Source organism: Colias croceus, chromosome 3, assembly GCF_905220415.1.
Source record: "Colias croceus chromosome 3, ilColCroc2.1".
Classification (NCBI taxonomy): domain Eukaryota; kingdom Metazoa; phylum Arthropoda; class Insecta; order Lepidoptera; family Pieridae; genus Colias; species Colias croceus.
Window position 1 is genome coordinate 11957084 of NC_059539.1, and position 16734 is coordinate 11973817.

At 43.1% G+C, this 16734-nt stretch overlaps 2 protein-coding genes across 7 annotated transcripts in view; both read right to left on the reverse strand.

Annotated features, from left to right (window-relative positions):
- Positions 1-16734, reverse strand: part of LOC123706345 (long-chain-fatty-acid--CoA ligase 4) — a 562712-nt gene that overhangs the window by 439057 nt on the left and 106921 nt on the right. The gene's annotated exons all lie outside the window — the stretch shown is intronic.
- The window catches only part of LOC123706366 (transmembrane protein KIAA1109), a 66969-nt gene that overhangs the window by 21927 nt on the left and 28308 nt on the right, over positions 1-16734 (reverse strand). The window contains exons 33-42 of the mRNA XM_045655614.1: positions 15937-16228; positions 15197-15313; positions 15008-15087; positions 14272-14495; positions 13661-13771; positions 12466-12668; positions 11673-11805; positions 11292-11450; positions 10589-10862; positions 10087-10327 (exon numbers count right to left, since the gene is read on the reverse strand). Of these exons, the coding sequence (XP_045511570.1) occupies positions 10087-10327; positions 10589-10862; positions 11292-11450; positions 11673-11805; positions 12466-12668; positions 13661-13771; positions 14272-14495; positions 15008-15087; positions 15197-15313; positions 15937-16228 (1834 nt within the window). The remainder of the gene's footprint in view (positions 1-10086; positions 10328-10588; positions 10863-11291; positions 11451-11672; positions 11806-12465; positions 12669-13660; positions 13772-14271; positions 14496-15007; positions 15088-15196; positions 15314-15936; positions 16229-16734) is intronic.

Below are 16734 nucleotides of genomic sequence, written 5' to 3' on the forward strand. Positions count from 1 at the left end.
CGGGAGGCTCTGTGTACTCCGAACAAGGAGACACGTTTTTGGCGGTGCCGAAAACGCTCACGGTTGAACGATGGAAGTTCGAGTGATACTTCTATCCCTTCGGAAAGGAAACCAAGAACTGGCTACCGCAAGGCGCATAGGGTTGAGAAGAATACCGAAGCACAAGTTGAACCAAGTTTACAAACTTCGGTGGATCCGGAGCCAAAATCTGCGCTCACACCCTCGACAGCTGCCATGCTTACCAATAGCATGTCCACATCGACTGATGATGTACGGAGGAGGATTGAGACACACCTGGCAACGGTTGAAAAGATCGCCAAAGTGTCCAACCATTTAAAGACCACCTTTGTGGCTGACCTGAGAAACGCCGCTAAGGCTATCAGGGAGGATACCGATTCCCTTGCGTTGAGGACGCTTACGGATGAAACGAGGGCGCTCCGTGCAGAAAATGAGAGGTTGCGCATACGACTGGATATTCTCCAAAACGAGATGAGAGAAATGCGACTTCTCATGCATCGGGGCCCGGCTGCCGCTGCAGAGACACCGCAGCTGTCACAGGACTTCGAGGCCAGAATGGTACGCCAACTGGGAGAACTTATCGATGCACGGCTCCAAAACTTAGAGACTCGACCGAGTTCTCTGCAACGACCGCTCCCCTCTGTTGCAGAGGATGGGATAGGAAGCCGGGTTACTGGCATCAGACAGCAAAGTTGCTCCGAGGCCTCAGAGGATACGGGACCAAGGCCAAGAAAAACAAAGACCCTCTCCAAACTGACTCGAGGTGTGGCAGAAACCAAAGAAGGAAACGAGAAAAAGAGAGAACAGAAGAAGAAGAAGAAGAAAAAAGGAGCAGTAAATGATGGGCAGGTCGTGGAACTTGCCTCCACTCTATCTCCTCAGGCGGCGGTTCCTTCGCATCCTGATGCGAGGTCTCCTGCGGTGCCCACACCCATGTCTTCTGGCGAGGTCTGGTCAGTTGTGGGAAAGAAGGGAAGGGTGAATAAGGTTCAACAGACTGAGCGCAGTAAGCACATGACGGAACCGCAGAGGGTGTCTAAACCGCCTAAGCCTACACAATCTAGGCTTAAGGCTCCGCGATCTGCAGCAGTGGTATTGACGATCCCTACAGAGGCCCGGGATGGCGGTCTAACCTACGCCGCGGTTATAAAAGAGGCAAGATCGAAAATAAACTTAAAAGATGCGGGAATTGAATGCGTCAAATTCCGTCAGGCGGTCACGGGAGCCACTATAATCCAGATCCCTGGACCCGGTAGCGGCGACAAAGCCGATCTGTTGTCAACCCAGCTGATGACCCTATTCAAAGACAGAGACGTAAAAGTATCCAGGCCCGTTAAAATGGCGGATCTACGTGTGTCAGGTCTGGACGCCTCTATAACAGAGAACGACCTGAAGGAAGCCATAGCTGCAAAGGGAGAATGCCCAGCGGAACAGATAAGGGTGAGCCGAATGCAGCAGGACAGAACCGGATTGTTCGCAGCTTGGGTGAACTGCCCTGTAATGGCGGCCAAAAAGATCACTGAGGCACGCTTTCTCGTCGGATGGGTTGCGGCGAGGGTGACGATCCAAAAACCACGGGAGTTACGTTGCTTCCGCTGCCTTGAGGTTGGTCATGTTGCTAACCGTTGCACCGCGGAGTGTGACCGCAGCCAGCTCTGCTACCACTGCGGGCAGCCGGACCACAAAGCTGCCAACTGCATTGCTAAGCCAAACTGCACTATCTGCACGGCTGCAGGCCGGAAAGCAGACCATCGCCTGGGTGGCAGTGGCTGTTCAGCCGACAAAGCGCCAAAAGGAAAACCCAATAAACATGCGGGCCCCCAGGCAGGGGTAGCAGATATGGAGATAGCAGAAACCGCCAAAGTATAAATGGAACTACGCTTTTTGCAATCAAACCTCAACCACTGCGCCAGGGCTCAGGATCTGCTGATCCAGAGCCTGGCACAGTGGTCGATCCATATCGCAATTTTATCAGAACCTTATGCTGTTCCCCATGGTCGAGAGAACTGGATCGGAGACCTCGACGAGCTCGCTGCTATAGTGGTTACGTAAGCGGAAGGATCACCTCCAATTCGTGCACAGGCGAAGGGACACGGCTGCGTAGCTGCTAGGTTCGAAGACACGATTGTAATCGGAGTATACTTCTCACCGAATAAAACGCTTCCTGAGTTCGAAGCGTTTTTGGGAGAAGTATACTCCTTGATTCAATGGGGCCACCCTCACCAAATCATCATTGCGGGAGACCTAAACGCAAAATCTGCAGCGTGGGGTTCTTCAGCATCAAATGCTCGTGGAGACGTCCTCTTAGAATGGCTCGCAGCTCAGAATTTGGTTCCACTCAACCTAGGCACTGAACACACATGCGTGCGCATGCAGGGGGGCTCGGTGGTGGACGTGACATTTGCGAGCCCTACTCTAGCCGGTCGGGTCCGAAACTGGCGGGTCCTGTCGGAGGTTGAGACCTTATCTGATCATAAGTATATCAGTTACGAGGTTCATCCGACGACGGGACCTGCGAGGAATAATATATGCCTTGCACCTATAGAAAGATGCCCAAGATGGTCCCTAAAGAGCCTGGACAGCCACCTTTTGGAATTGGCGTCCTTAATCAAATCTTGGTGCCCGAAACCTGACGCCATAAACGTGGACGCTGAGGCGGAATGGTTTGGCGAGACAATGGCCGAAATATCAAATACCGCAATGACGAGGGTAAAAAGATCTCTCCCACGGAACAGAGTATACTGGTGGTCGGCGGATCTTGCGCGGCTTCGGTCAGTCTGCGTTATTGCTAGACGCCAATATACGAAATACAGACGAAGAAGGAGGCGTGCAGACTACTCCACCGTGGAAGAGGCTGAACGCTACACCCTGTACCAGAATGCCAACAAAGCTCTAAGAGACGCTATCGCAGCTGCAAAAGAAAGAGCCTGGGCTGAATTACTCAACACACTTAACCTGGATCCCTGGGGACGCCCTTATATGCTCGTTATGAACAAGCTGCGTCCTTGGGCCCCCCCGATTACAGCAAGGTTAGAGCCAGCACTGCTCAAAAAAGTAGTAACTACTTTATTTCCGGGCCGTAATACAACCAATTCTGCGGACCGACTTGGGCGTGACGATCAGGAGGAAATAACCTGCGAGGAAATGATCCCGGACGTGACTTTAACTGAACTGAAGGCGGCGGTAGACCGCCTGAAAAGGAAAACCACTTCCCCGGGCCCCGATGGTGTGCATGGCCGAGTGTGGTCCCTTGCCCTCTCATATGGACTGGACCAGCGATTCTGTGAGCTACTAACCGAATGCTTCAAGAGCGGGAGGTTCCCAGATCGCTGGAAGGTGGGACGCCTCGTACTATTAAGGAAGAGTGGCAAACCAGCCGACTCGCCATCAGCGTATAGGCCGATTGTCCTACTTGATGAAGCTGGCAAGCTGTTTGAACGTGTTATCTCCAGCCGCATACAAAATCATCTAGCACGGATAGGACCAGATCTCGACGATGCCCAGTATGGTTTTAGGCGAGGACGTTCAACGGTTGATGCCATAGCTCGCCTGCGTGACATTTCGGAAGGATGCGTTTCCCAAGGTGGGGTAGCACTGGCAATATCCTTGGATATTTCCAATGCATTTAACACCCTTCCTTGGGCCAAAATCTTAGATGGCTTGACCCGACACTGTGTGCCGGAGTATCTTCACCGTATCATCTCTTCGTATCTTCGAGAGCGTCAAATCATCTTCCCAAAACAAGACGGCTTGACGGGTAGGCATAGGGTTGCGCGCGGTGTTCCACAGGGTTCTGTTCTGGGGCCTCTTCTGTGGAACATCGGGTACAATCACGTGCTGCAAGGAGGGCTGCCGCAAGGAGTAAGCGCCATCTGCTACGCCGATGACACCCTAGTGGTGTCCACGGGCCGTGACTTTAGAGAGGCGCGACTCCGAGCCACGGCTGGAGTGGCACAGGTGGTTACCAGAATTAAAAACCTCGGCCTTAAAGTAGCCCTCGACAAATCGGAGGCTATATGCTTTCACGGTCATCGCAGAGCACCACAAACAGAAGAAGCAATCGTGGTTAGTGGAGTGCCCATCCGAATCGGGTCCAGACTGAAATACCTCGGTCTGGTGCTCGATCCGCGATGGACATTCCAAGCGCACTTCTCGACACTGGCTGTAAAGCTCACCACCACGGCAGCGGCTCTTAGCCGTATCATGCCGAACATTGGAGGACCAAGCGGGGCATGTCGTAAACTCTTTGCCGGTGTTGTGTGCTCACAGGCGCTGTACGGATGCCCTATATGGGCCGACAAGCTATTAACGCGCAACACGATTGTGTTAAGGCGGTCGCAGCGGGTTATAGCTATCAGGGTCGCAAGGGCGTATCGCACCGTATCTTACGATGCGGTATGCGTCATAGCCGGTACTGCACCATGGCACCACGAAGCGGCCGCCCTGGCGGAAGTCTACTGGCGCAGAGCGGAGGCAAGAGAGAGAGACGAAGAGCTGCCTACTGAAACGCTCGAAGGTTGGAAGCGAGAGGCTCGCGACGTGGTGTTCCACAAATGGCGCCAGGAACTCGATTCATCTTGCGTGGGGGCCTGGACTCTCAGCGCGCTTAGCCCTGTGCTCAGAGAGTGGGCGGAGAGAAGGTGGGGGTCACTCAGTTACCGGCTTGTGCAGGTCCTGTCTGGCCACGGATGCTTTGGCAGCTACCTGCACAGGATAGGTCGGGAACCGACCCCCTCCTGCCATCACTGCGGCGATCAGCTGGACACGGCTCAACACACATTGGCCGAATGCCCGGCCTGGATGGTGGAGCGAGGGCCTCTTGAAGCCCTGCTGCGAGAGGAAGAGCTGACTCTACAGGGTCTCGCCAAAATAATGGTCAGTGGGGACACTCATTGGAAGTCGGTCGTGGCCTTTTGCGAGGCTGTGATGAAAGCAAAGGAAGTAGCAGAGAGGGCCCGGGAGAATGACCCATCGGCGGATCCTCTGCGCCAACGCAGACCTGGCAGACGCAGGCGCATTTATGCCCAGCATCAGCCCTAAAATACTTTTGGACGAACTAGCGCAGGGGGAGGTTTACGTAGAAACTAGCATATTGTAGCTATGCTCGCTGCAAGTAAACCGGCCCCCCCTGCGACAGGAGGTGGATAGCCCGGCAATAGGGCGGCGTTATTCTAGGATACCGACGTCTATTGCCACCTTATGGGCGCGGGCGAGTCGCCAAGCTGCGGCATTCATCACGTAGGCGGCGGGGGTACAAGGCCTGGCTGTTAACCCCTGCCGCCGAAGGTGATCGGTGGCCACCGTTGGGTTTTAGTGGGTATGGCTTTTGCGAGTCCCACATACCTCCTCACGCAGGAAAACTGCAGAGGGGGATGCGTAAATGCATTTCCCAACGTTAAAAAAAAAAAAAAAAAAAAAAAAAAAAAAAGTGGTCTTGCAGCCTATAGACAATTGCAATGGGCTGTCGCCTGTGCTGTGCGTTTCTTTTATACAATACAATTCAAAGTAAGTTGAATTTCGCCAATAACTGAAGAATACCATCATCTAGGTTCATGATTTTCAGCGATACTGAAACAATGAACTTAAGAACAGACATAAACCTTTTAAAATAACCCGTTAGCGCAACTCAACCCGCTTGTAATTTTGTAAAACTCAAAAGAACACTGCCAACTCAAGTCTATGAGTTCGCTACCTGCGAATGACGTAGCTTAATCGGCTACTATTCCTTTCAGCGCACAACAAAAACAAAGCGCTTAACATGCTCTTTTTTTTTTTTGAAGACACATTTTTAACAGGAGCTAGGTGAAAATATTAACCAATAAATGCGTCAACAATTACCAATGCGCATTCTATACTGCTACTCGTAAGTGCCATTCGTATCGATGGTTATGTATGAAGTGGTTCTGATACATTTTCTATCGGATGTCAAATCAACTGTCTAGCTCTAGAGGGCCTTTTATTAACTTTGCAATCTAAAAACTTTCAATGTACGTTCTAACGAACTAAGTACACAAAGTTTGCAGGTTTTTCCAAACTAAAATGTTTCAAATAAGTAATCATGAAATGATTGTATCAATAAATGATTGATAACACTTCGTTTGCACTTTGCACCAAACAAAAGAAAATGTCTATACAGCAAGCATTTTTTTTAATCGTATGTGACACCTTAAATTTAAATCAATAATATCATTTTATCGGCTTCAATTACTTTACTTATGTTCGGATCTAAGTTGTTCGGCTTGTAGTCGTCGCGAATCTTTACTATTTTTGCCCAAATTGAACATTATGTGAAGACAACTAGTTTCTACTAATAAAATCTACACGCGGTATTCTTGGACCCTTGCGTAGGTACCGACTTCGAAATCAAAAGCTTGTATGTAAGCCCATCATCTATGAACACGAGGAGAAAATATTTTTCTTATGACATGATGCTTTGAGACTATTTCAGTCTGTTAATATTCTAAAATGTTAACGCTTAATAGATTATGCTTGAGGTCTTCTTAAATCTTATAACTTTATTTAATAACTATGATAACAACTTTCTGTGTCAGTGATTCTTTGATAATATTCGATTTTTAAGTTGATCATTACTTTCTTGTAGGAAAACTGAACCACTATTAATCTATTGAACAGGAATCTGTTTGCACTTCAACAACGAGCTTTGTCCGAAAATCGTTAATAAAGAAGCAGAAATCTTTTTTTTTATCATTCTAAAATATTTCGCGAACTTAAACGTTCTTTTGACAATAATGCTTCAGCAAGAGCCTTATTTTTTTTTATCTGAAAAGTCTACCATTCGATGTTATGAAACCTTGTGGTGAATACCTATTCAATGTTGCAACAGCAACTTGCATTTATTCCAATTAAATGAAAACTCTGCGCAAGCGAGACTTTCAATATTCTTTTTAAACAAAAGAATGTAACCTCTTATGATTTTGAAACTCGACAAGATCGTTGATAATAAAAAAGTAGCTATGAAGTCACGTAATTTATCTAGTCCTTGGTTAACAACAAGGGCATTACAAAACCTTATCAATGTTGAAAGAACTGTAGATTGTGCTAGGGTTGTATTCACAAGTCTTATTCCCATTTCACAAAATTTGTGCTTTACTTTCAATAATGGATCTCACACGATGAACATCATTAAAATCATTTAAATCCGTGTCTATAGATTCAAAATTATTGTCCGCAATAACAAATATTGTTTATTTTAAATTCACGAATAATTTGAGCCCATTGTTATCCATAATCAAACTACGTCCGGCTCTAGTAAAAACATCTCGACCTGTTACTCCATCCCAGGAAGTACTCGAGAGTCTACAATAACCAAAGCTCATATTTACATCATTAACAGTTATGGGTAATGTTGTACGGGCGAATGAATAGGTTGATACAGTGCCAGTTCTTGTTACGCGAGTGTATACAAATTCTAGAGGCCCGGTCATGCTATCGGCTATCCTTTTACAAAGGAAAAAAAAAAACAATCGGACCTGCTGTCAATAAGGCACTTGAACTTTACGCCGGCAACGTCTGTGACTGTAAGCGGGGTATCGTGCTGTAAACACACATTAATAAGGGTATTGTTTCTTTAAGAGCGTGCCGCCCGTTGCTTAGAAAAACAAACCTCTTCTATGTGACCAAATTTATGACAATAAAACTATTTCTTAAATATTGAGCGGACCTTTGTTATTCTTATCGATTAAACTAACTGATTTTGTTTCATGGGCGAGATTTACAGTCACGTTCGTAATGACATGTGAACACACAGTTATAGCAAACAATTTGCAACATGCGACGCTTTAAATGATTTATGCCAAAATGTCTATCAAGACCCACAAAATCAATCGGCGTGTATCATAATAAATCAGATCATACCTGGTCATCTGCAATACCTTCTACCACGAATTTACTATATTCGCATAGTTCCAGCCCGTTCTCAGCCGGTCGATTAGCGCCAACTTTGTAGTGGAGCACTCGATGTATGTTGAAACTCGATCACTTTTTTACCATACCATATCTCGAAAAGGTATTTCCTTTCGCTTCTTAGCTTCTTTTCACGTTAAAAATAATGTCCACACAGGTAGATGAAGGCTGGCCTCGTAGTGGGTCTTCCTTACTTATGCGTTAGACCCGGAAACAAAATGTTTCGTTTTAGGAAAGTGTATCTGCCATTTCTTTTAACAGAGATGCGCATGACATGGTGCTTTACAACCCACACACAACACATGATGTTGTTGTTGTTGTGTTAACATTCTCACGATTTATTGGTGGAAACTCTGGTTCTTCTCGAACCTCATTAACACTATCTATTTCTTCTTGAACTTCACTAACACTATCACTCGTTTCACTCACTTGCAGATTTGCATCGTTTAACGTAGTCTTATTCTTATTGGAATCGGGGGTAATAAGTGCCGATCCCACCGCTGCTGTCAGAGAATTTAAATAACTCTCCATAATTAATTATAGTTAGGTAGATATGTGAAATAATATTAAATAATGACTCAGTGCGCACACCTTGCGCGGTCGATGGTAGTAGCGAGACTATATCATCGAGCTACTGACTCAAAGAATATAAACCATAGCATGGCCCGACACCCCATGCATTTCATATCAATTGAATATCAACACTATGTTGTACACCATAGAGTTCATTATAATAGGAAGGTATAGCCACATAACAACTACTATGTTATAATTCTCTCACATGTATAAAAATGGTCCTTCGAGATTTAGGAAATAGGCAATGCCAACAAGAAAATGATCAACTTAACCCTGTGTTAACCCATAATATAGTGACGTTAAAACTGTCAAATTCAAAATAAGTAATAATTTCGGTTAAGCGATAACGTTCATAATAAGACAGAATAAAATAAATATAAAACAGTATTTTGCAAACAAATTCCATTTGTTCAAATGAGTAATGACATTTGACACATAACGATCTAAGCTATGTCCACACTGCACTTTCATCTTCAACTTTCGTCTGTCGCTTTCAATATTGAATTCAATATTGAATGCGTTAACGAACGCAACGCCAATATAGTAATTTAGTTCATTCGTAGTTTGTCTCTTTTTCTTCATAACTTTCTGATGCTCTTTGGAAAAATATGAGCGTACACTTTTTATCTTTTTTTTTACACCATCGATGTCCATGTTTTATTTAGTACCTATCTAAAACTTGTAAACATCCCAGTTCTGATCTATTTAAATAAATATAAAAAAAGACGTGTGGCACTCGGGGACTGCCGCGGTAAAGCTATTGCATAGCATGCCTTCAAGCCACACCTCCGCCCGTCGGAGTGAGGAGCGTGAGGTTTTTTCGTTACGGAATTTCTGGATTCGGTTCCCGCGCTCAAGGCCCGCGATAGAAGCTATGCGATAGCTTAACAATTATGTGTATTGCTTGCTATCTTGCCTGTTACCTGATACTGGTTTAAGTAATGAAGGATCATGTTTTTATAACAAAATGTGTCTGTTGTTCTATTACCGCGCGGTAAGCTATTTTATTAAGCTATTGCATAGCTTCTTTCGCGGGCCTTGAGCGCGGGGACCGAATCGAGAAATTCCGTAACGAAAAAACCTCACGCTCCCCACTCCGACGGGCGGAGGTGTGGCTTGAAGGCATAGCATGCAATAGCTTTTTATTTATTTATTCATCACATATAATCGCCAAATGTACTCGAATATGAAGAATATTTCAACTCATTCTCAAAATATCTCGTTTTGGTCCTTCGAGCCAGTGATTATGTTAAAACGCGGAACAATTTAGTGTTAAAGAAAATTCAAGCAAAAATATAGGAAAATATACAAAACTAGATTTCCGCCCGCGGCTTCGCCCGCGTTTGCAAAGGAAAACCCGCATAGTTCCCGTTCCCATGGGATTTCCGGGATAAAAACTATCCTATGTGTAAATCCGGCTCAGTAGTTTTTACGTGAAAGAGTAACAAACATCCATACAAACTTTCGCCTTTATAATATATATTAGATATTAGATGTTGATATATAATTTAATTTTACGGATAAACAGATATATAAGAACAGTTTACATATAAAAAGATAGAAAAATACCTGGAGTAGGCATAGAGAAGGACGCCTTTGATGGAATCGGTTCCAGAGTCTGTTCCAAGAACTCCAGTATATGCGGGCTGATGATTGTCTCCTCTGGTATACTCTGCAGTGTTATCCAGGCAAATAGAGCCGCTTTTTTGGTGCCCATCTTACGGGCTCCCACCACATTTGGAGGGGGGATGTTGGGTATTGACTGCGGGGACGCGGATTCTTCTGGTAGTGTTTTAGATTCGTAGTGTACCTGTTAAATGATAAACACGATTATAATTATAATAATGTGTAAGCTATTGAACGAATTAAATAAATAATTAGTTGTTTACAGTGTATCCATAGAAATATTTATCCATTTTTAATATGCCCACAAAAAAAGCGCGACGAAAACATACAAAAGAAAGATGATAGACCATTTATTTTAATTGTTTCACCAAAGATTGTTTTTTTTTTTTTAATTTAACTCTCACTATAAATCGCTACGAATACTGACATCATAATTAGTAATTACCTTTAACTGTAATCCCGGCACTCTAAACACGGTAACATCAGGTGGCGGTGGCAGGCGAGGCTTGCGACGCGCATTAGGCGACCCTCCCAAACCTCCAGGGCCCAGATTCCCACTGGCCCCCAAGGGCACACCAGGAACCAGGGGCCCGGGGCCCGCGGGACCAGATGGTGTCGCGGAGGGCACGCTGGTGCCTCCCATTTCAAGCCCTGATCCTGCGCTTGCGCCTGCACCAGATAGACCACCGGATGCTGAACGCCCTACACGTGATCTGCCACTAGAAAGGGGTTTATATGTTAACTAGATTTCCGCCCGCGGCTTCGCCCGCGTTGGCAAAGGAAAACCCGCATAGTTCCCGTTCCCGTGGGATTTCCGGGATAAAAACTATCCTATGTGTGAATCCAAGTTACCCTCTATATGTGTGCTAAATTTCATTGTAATCGGTTCAGCAGTTTTTACGTGAAAGAGTAACAAACATCCATACATCCATACAAACTTTCGCCTTTATAATATATATTAGATTTTCATATTTTATCCATATTACACATTCCATATTATACCTATTAAATGCGTAATTATTATCTCTGACAAAATATACACTTATTAAAACACATAACTTTTATTTTTTTTATAAGCTAACCACTTTTATTAGAAACACAGAAACTCAATACCTACCTCGAAGGACCAAAAATAGGGTATTACTTACATTTTTAAGTCATCGTCCTTATTAGGTTCCTTAGTGTGTAACACGCACTTTCCACTGTTAATGTGCACTTTGACGTCCAACTCAAAGTCGATGTTCGGTTCTGCTGTTTTCGCCTTGCTTTGCTTGCCTTCTGACTGACTTGCGCCTTCTGAAGTTGTACTGTAAGAAAACGACATGTTTTAGGATTTTAAGCATTCAAATAAGCACAAATTATATAAGTTAGCATGCGGTTGGAATTGACACAAACAGCCTTAAAAACTATTTACTAAACAAACATTTGCGGTGTAATTCCTAAATTAGTGAGCACATCGTGATTAGTGAAACTAACAGATAATAGACATGATACACTATAATATTTATAATATCAGAAGTGGGATTTACCTAGTGTCCGTATTCTTCCTGGGCAGGTCGAGCGAGTCGGGCCAAGTTTGTCGCGGTTGGAAAGAGACAGAACGCGACGCGCCCACTGTCCCGCTCGCACCGCGTAGTGACCCGCAGCGGGATGGACCTGGGCCTGGGAAAAATATGATAATTATTATACTAGTGTTTATTTATTGTATACTGTTATAAATTGTGATAAGAAATTGAAATAAATAAATTGATAAATAAATAAAATTGTGTTGTATTAGAACTAGTGTTTTGTTACGATTTATAATCACACATTGAATATTATTTTGATACACTAGTTTCAACGTGTATAACGTTTTAAATATTATTGGATACAAAGGTAAGTTTTTAGAGTTCATATTTTAACAATTATTATTAGAGGGCTTTAGAATTGAAAACAGCGAACAGAGCATTACGGGGATTTCTCAAGATTGGTACTCTTATTAATAATTTGGTGGCCATATTAATGTGTAACAACAAGAAGTATGAACTCCTTCAACTAACTATGCAGGGCAAAGTGGTAGGTAGAAGGAGACCTGGCCGCAGACGGATATCATGGCTCAGAAAACTTCGTCAATGGTTTAGGAAGAGCACTAAATCATTGTTCAGAACAGCGGTTTCCAAAATTGAAATAGCCCTAATGATCGCCAACCTCCCAAAGGAGAAAGCACTTTAAGAAGAAGATTAACGCAGCATCTGGCTAGTCTAGTATATATTCTTTATATCTACAAAGAAAGGAACTATAATATATCGCATGTACGCTGACATAAATGTACAAATCACTCACCAGTAAGCGTCTCACTGTCCATAGAGCTCCACGAAGCGCCCTCTATGATATCGGCCAAGCGTGTGTCGTCCTCCGCCAGTAACAGCGTCTCGCCCGAGTCGCCCACACTGGTGAGGCTGCCCGCGCTGGGCAGGCTGCCCAGCCCCATGCCCAGGCCCACTGTGCTTGAAGGCAGCAGGCCGACGGACGCTGGCTCGCCAATACTGGGTGGAAAAAGAAAATAAATAACACCACGAACGTATACAAAACTTTTACGAAAGCAGTAAAATGTCGTGATATTGATGTGAAAATGAACGAAATAAATTCATAATCTTCTTTATATATAAATGAATCCCAAAATGTGTTGGTAAGCGCATAACTTGAGAACGGCTTAACCGATTTCGTTAATTCTTTTTTTATAATATTCCTTGAAGTTTGAGGATGGTTCTTATGTAGAGAAAACGTGAATATGTACCACGGGCAAAGCCGGGGCGGACCGCTAGTAGGATAATAGAATTGAAAATTGGGAATTATAAATGAAAAAAAGAAATGACGAAACGAAAAACTAAATATTACTGCCATTCTAAGGGATATTAAAATACAGTTAGAATCAAGAAGTATATTTGTCACATGACTCTGAGAACGTTACCTATAGTTGATGATCATTCGCAAAATCCCACCGGAGACACAATAAAATATTTCAGTTGAAATTTAAGTAGAAATAATTAAAACGCTACAATAAGCTAATTTAAAGCAATTTAGGGCCGATTTATCAATGCTTGGATAAAGCTTATTCGTCGAATATAAAACTACCATTTTTAAAACGTATTCTAATTGCCAGTATTTGACAGTTTACGTGACATTTTAATATAATCGTGTAATACTTTATTGGACGGATAAGTTTTATCCAAGCATTGAAAAATCGGCCCTAAGTTTAAAATTGTCTCGATATCGTACACAAATGTACCTAAATTTTTGGTCCTTCGAGCGGGATATTTCAAATTTCCCTTCCTTAACTAACACACAATTAATAAAAAAAAAGACGTGTGGCACTCGGGGACTGCCGCGGTAAAGCTATTGCATGCTATGCCTTCAAGCCACACCTCCGCCCGTCGGAGTGGGGAGCGTGAGGTTTTTTCGTTACGGAATTTCTGGATTCGGTCCCCGCGCTCAAGGCCCGCGATAGAAGCTATGCAATAGCTTAAAAGTACAATACCTATCGGTGTCGTGCGGCAATGGCGGCGGGCGGCTGGAGCCGAGCCCGAGCTTGCCCTTCGTGATGGAGCTCGCACGCACGCTCTGCCGACGCAGCTTCTGCAGCATGTCCCTGTGGAAAAATCAATCTTTTAATATCTATTGATAGTGTATACTCTATACCAATGAAAAAAAAAAAATTGGCTTCGAATATAATCGCACTCATACCTGGAGTTCATTTTTTTTATCAGATGACCCGCCCATCTATCTCTCATCTAATTTCATTACACTATTTACCAGACAACCTGTATAATCCACAACTTTAGTATGTAAAAACATTAATTCTGACCTAACCATTTGCCAAAATCTTATCTATTTTTACTGACTGACCAAGTCTAGCAAATAAATGTCACATGTCATAAATACCATTGACATCTGACAAAGACGAAAAAAAAAACAACGTGTGTGCTGAGCACATGTTTCATAAGTGAAACTTCTTTGGCAAAATGCAAAGATACCATTATCGTCATCTTACTGCATGACGTGACCTTGAAATTTTACTCTCAACGTGCCTAATGAAGTTCCACTTCAAAAATTTCGAATCATACCAAATTTTTTTCCTTCTACCCTCACCTGCGGAAGTCCTTAAACACCAGTGCCTCCAGATCCTGCAGCCTCCTCAGCTCATACTCCACAGTGCTGTGGCTGGCGCCGAGCGCTCGCAGGTCGCTGATGATCTTCGCCTGCTCCGTCATCTCCTTCTCTATTAACTTGGAGCGTTTCTTAGCGTCCAGGGATGTATCGAACACGAACGCTGGTAAGTGATCCGTGTATTTGCGCCGGAGGACTATGCTCTCCTACAAGGAGTTAAATAAATAAATAATAAATAAATAAATATTATAGGACTTTATTACACAAATCGACCTAGTCCCAACAGTAAGCTCAATTAAGGCTTATGTTGTGGGTACTAGGCGACGATAAATATAATATTTAATAAATACATATATAGATAATTACACCCAGACCCAAGAACAAATAATTGAGTTCATCACACAAATATTTGCCCTGACCGGGGATCGAACCCGGGACCGTCGGCTCAGTAGGCAGTTACTTAACCACTGCGCCAACCGCGTCGTCGTCGTAAATGGTTTAAAGAACTTTCCAAATCTATATTATGACTTTGGTCCCTAATTTCTTAAAGTTATAAAGAAATCTATAATCACCAAAAATAAATTTGTATCACAAGGACACCGAATTAAATATGAATCAATTATTTGAGAAACGAAATTATCGAAAATACAATTTTCATCAATGACATAGCCATTAAATAACATTGGTACATAACAAATTTTCTACAGGTATTACTTACTTGTGAATCTTTGCTGTTATCAGCTTCATCGTCCAAATCACTTTCATAATCCATTTTCAAAGGATCCTCTTCTTCAAAACCTGTTTCATAATAAATTTATAGTTAGATTATTTTATATATGCTTAAATCTTATTACAAATTCAAATTCATTTAGCCAAATTAATTTATGGAATTTAATAATATATTTACCAGTTAACATTGTTAGAGTATGTCCCAAAGCGGAGAGCTGTTTGCCAACATTGGTGTCCAAATGTATGTCCACGCCTTCCATTTGCCATGAGACGTTTAGGAACCATTTTGCGTTTTCTTAAAAATATAAGTATTAACATTATTAAAACTTGAATTAAATTTAGGATAAGAAGAAATATGAAGAAACATGTGACACAAAAGTGAAGTGAAAATGAAAATACAATTTTACATATAGTTATACATCTCCATCAAATCTGTTAGATTTGTATCAGTTAAAAGATAGAGGAAGTGTTTGTTTTAATTGACTTATTGCGTGTTGCTGAGATTGTAAATTATGTACTCGTATTGGAGTGAAATAAAATTTTAATTTTCACACGTAATTAGTATCGGCAGAAAGTATTGCACACTGACATAGGTGACTTTAGTTGCATCCATTTTTATAGCGTCTTATTTTATGAGCTTTTATTTATCACTAGCTGCTCCCCGCGGTTTCACCCCCGTGGCTCGGCTCCTGTTGGTCGTAGCGTGATGATATATAGCCTATAATCTTCCTCAATAAATGAGCTTTCTAACACCGAAAGAATTTTTAAAATCGGGCCAGTATTTCCCGAGATTAGCGCGTTCAAACAAACAAACAAACAAACTCGTCAGCTTTATAATATTAGTATAGATTACAAAAACGCTTACCTGCTATCTATTCATTTATATCAGACTTTATTCCTACACTTCCTTCAACTCACCATTATGCCTGGCGGCGGCCGTGCGACTGCACACCTCATACGTGCCCTCGGACACACAGCACACGTTGACACAGGCCTCGCTGGGCTCGGGCTTCCAGTCATCGAGCGAGGCCTCGAAGTCCCTCGCGAACCGGAGGCAGAGCCCCACGAAGCGGCCCTTGCTGACCAGCGCGCCCGAGCTGACGGCGGAGATGCTGGTGCTCTCCAGCGTCACCACCACGGCGCCGCGCTCCCCGTCCCCCAGCGGGCCTTCGCCCCCGCCCCAGCCCCAGCCCCAGCCGCACCACTTCGACTGTGGAACGGTAAGTACATAGTTCAAACAATATACCTAATTATTAAAGAAATAAAGAAGAAAGAAAGAAAAAACATTTATTTGATAACACTGCACATTACATAGTAGACAATAAAAAAAAACAGTTGAATGCAAACAAACAAATACAAACTGCTCGCTCCAGTTCGAGCCGCACTACTTCGACTGAAAACAATCGGTATCAAATATACAGAACAGTATGGAAATATACGGTAAAAATATCAAATTTAAAACTTTAAAATAAGTACAAATTTATAATCTAAACAAACAAACAAACAAAAATACTTTATTGTGCACCAATAAAAAAAAAATATAAAATAAATAGACACAGTTGAGCACAACAGGCAGTCTTATCGCTAAGACAGCGATCTCTTCCAGACAACCTGGTGGTCAAGGAAAAACAGTGTAAGTATTCGTTTATGGGCAAGAGGTGCATTTATAAAGTTTAAAATACATAAATAAAATAGTATAAACACAGAGAACATATA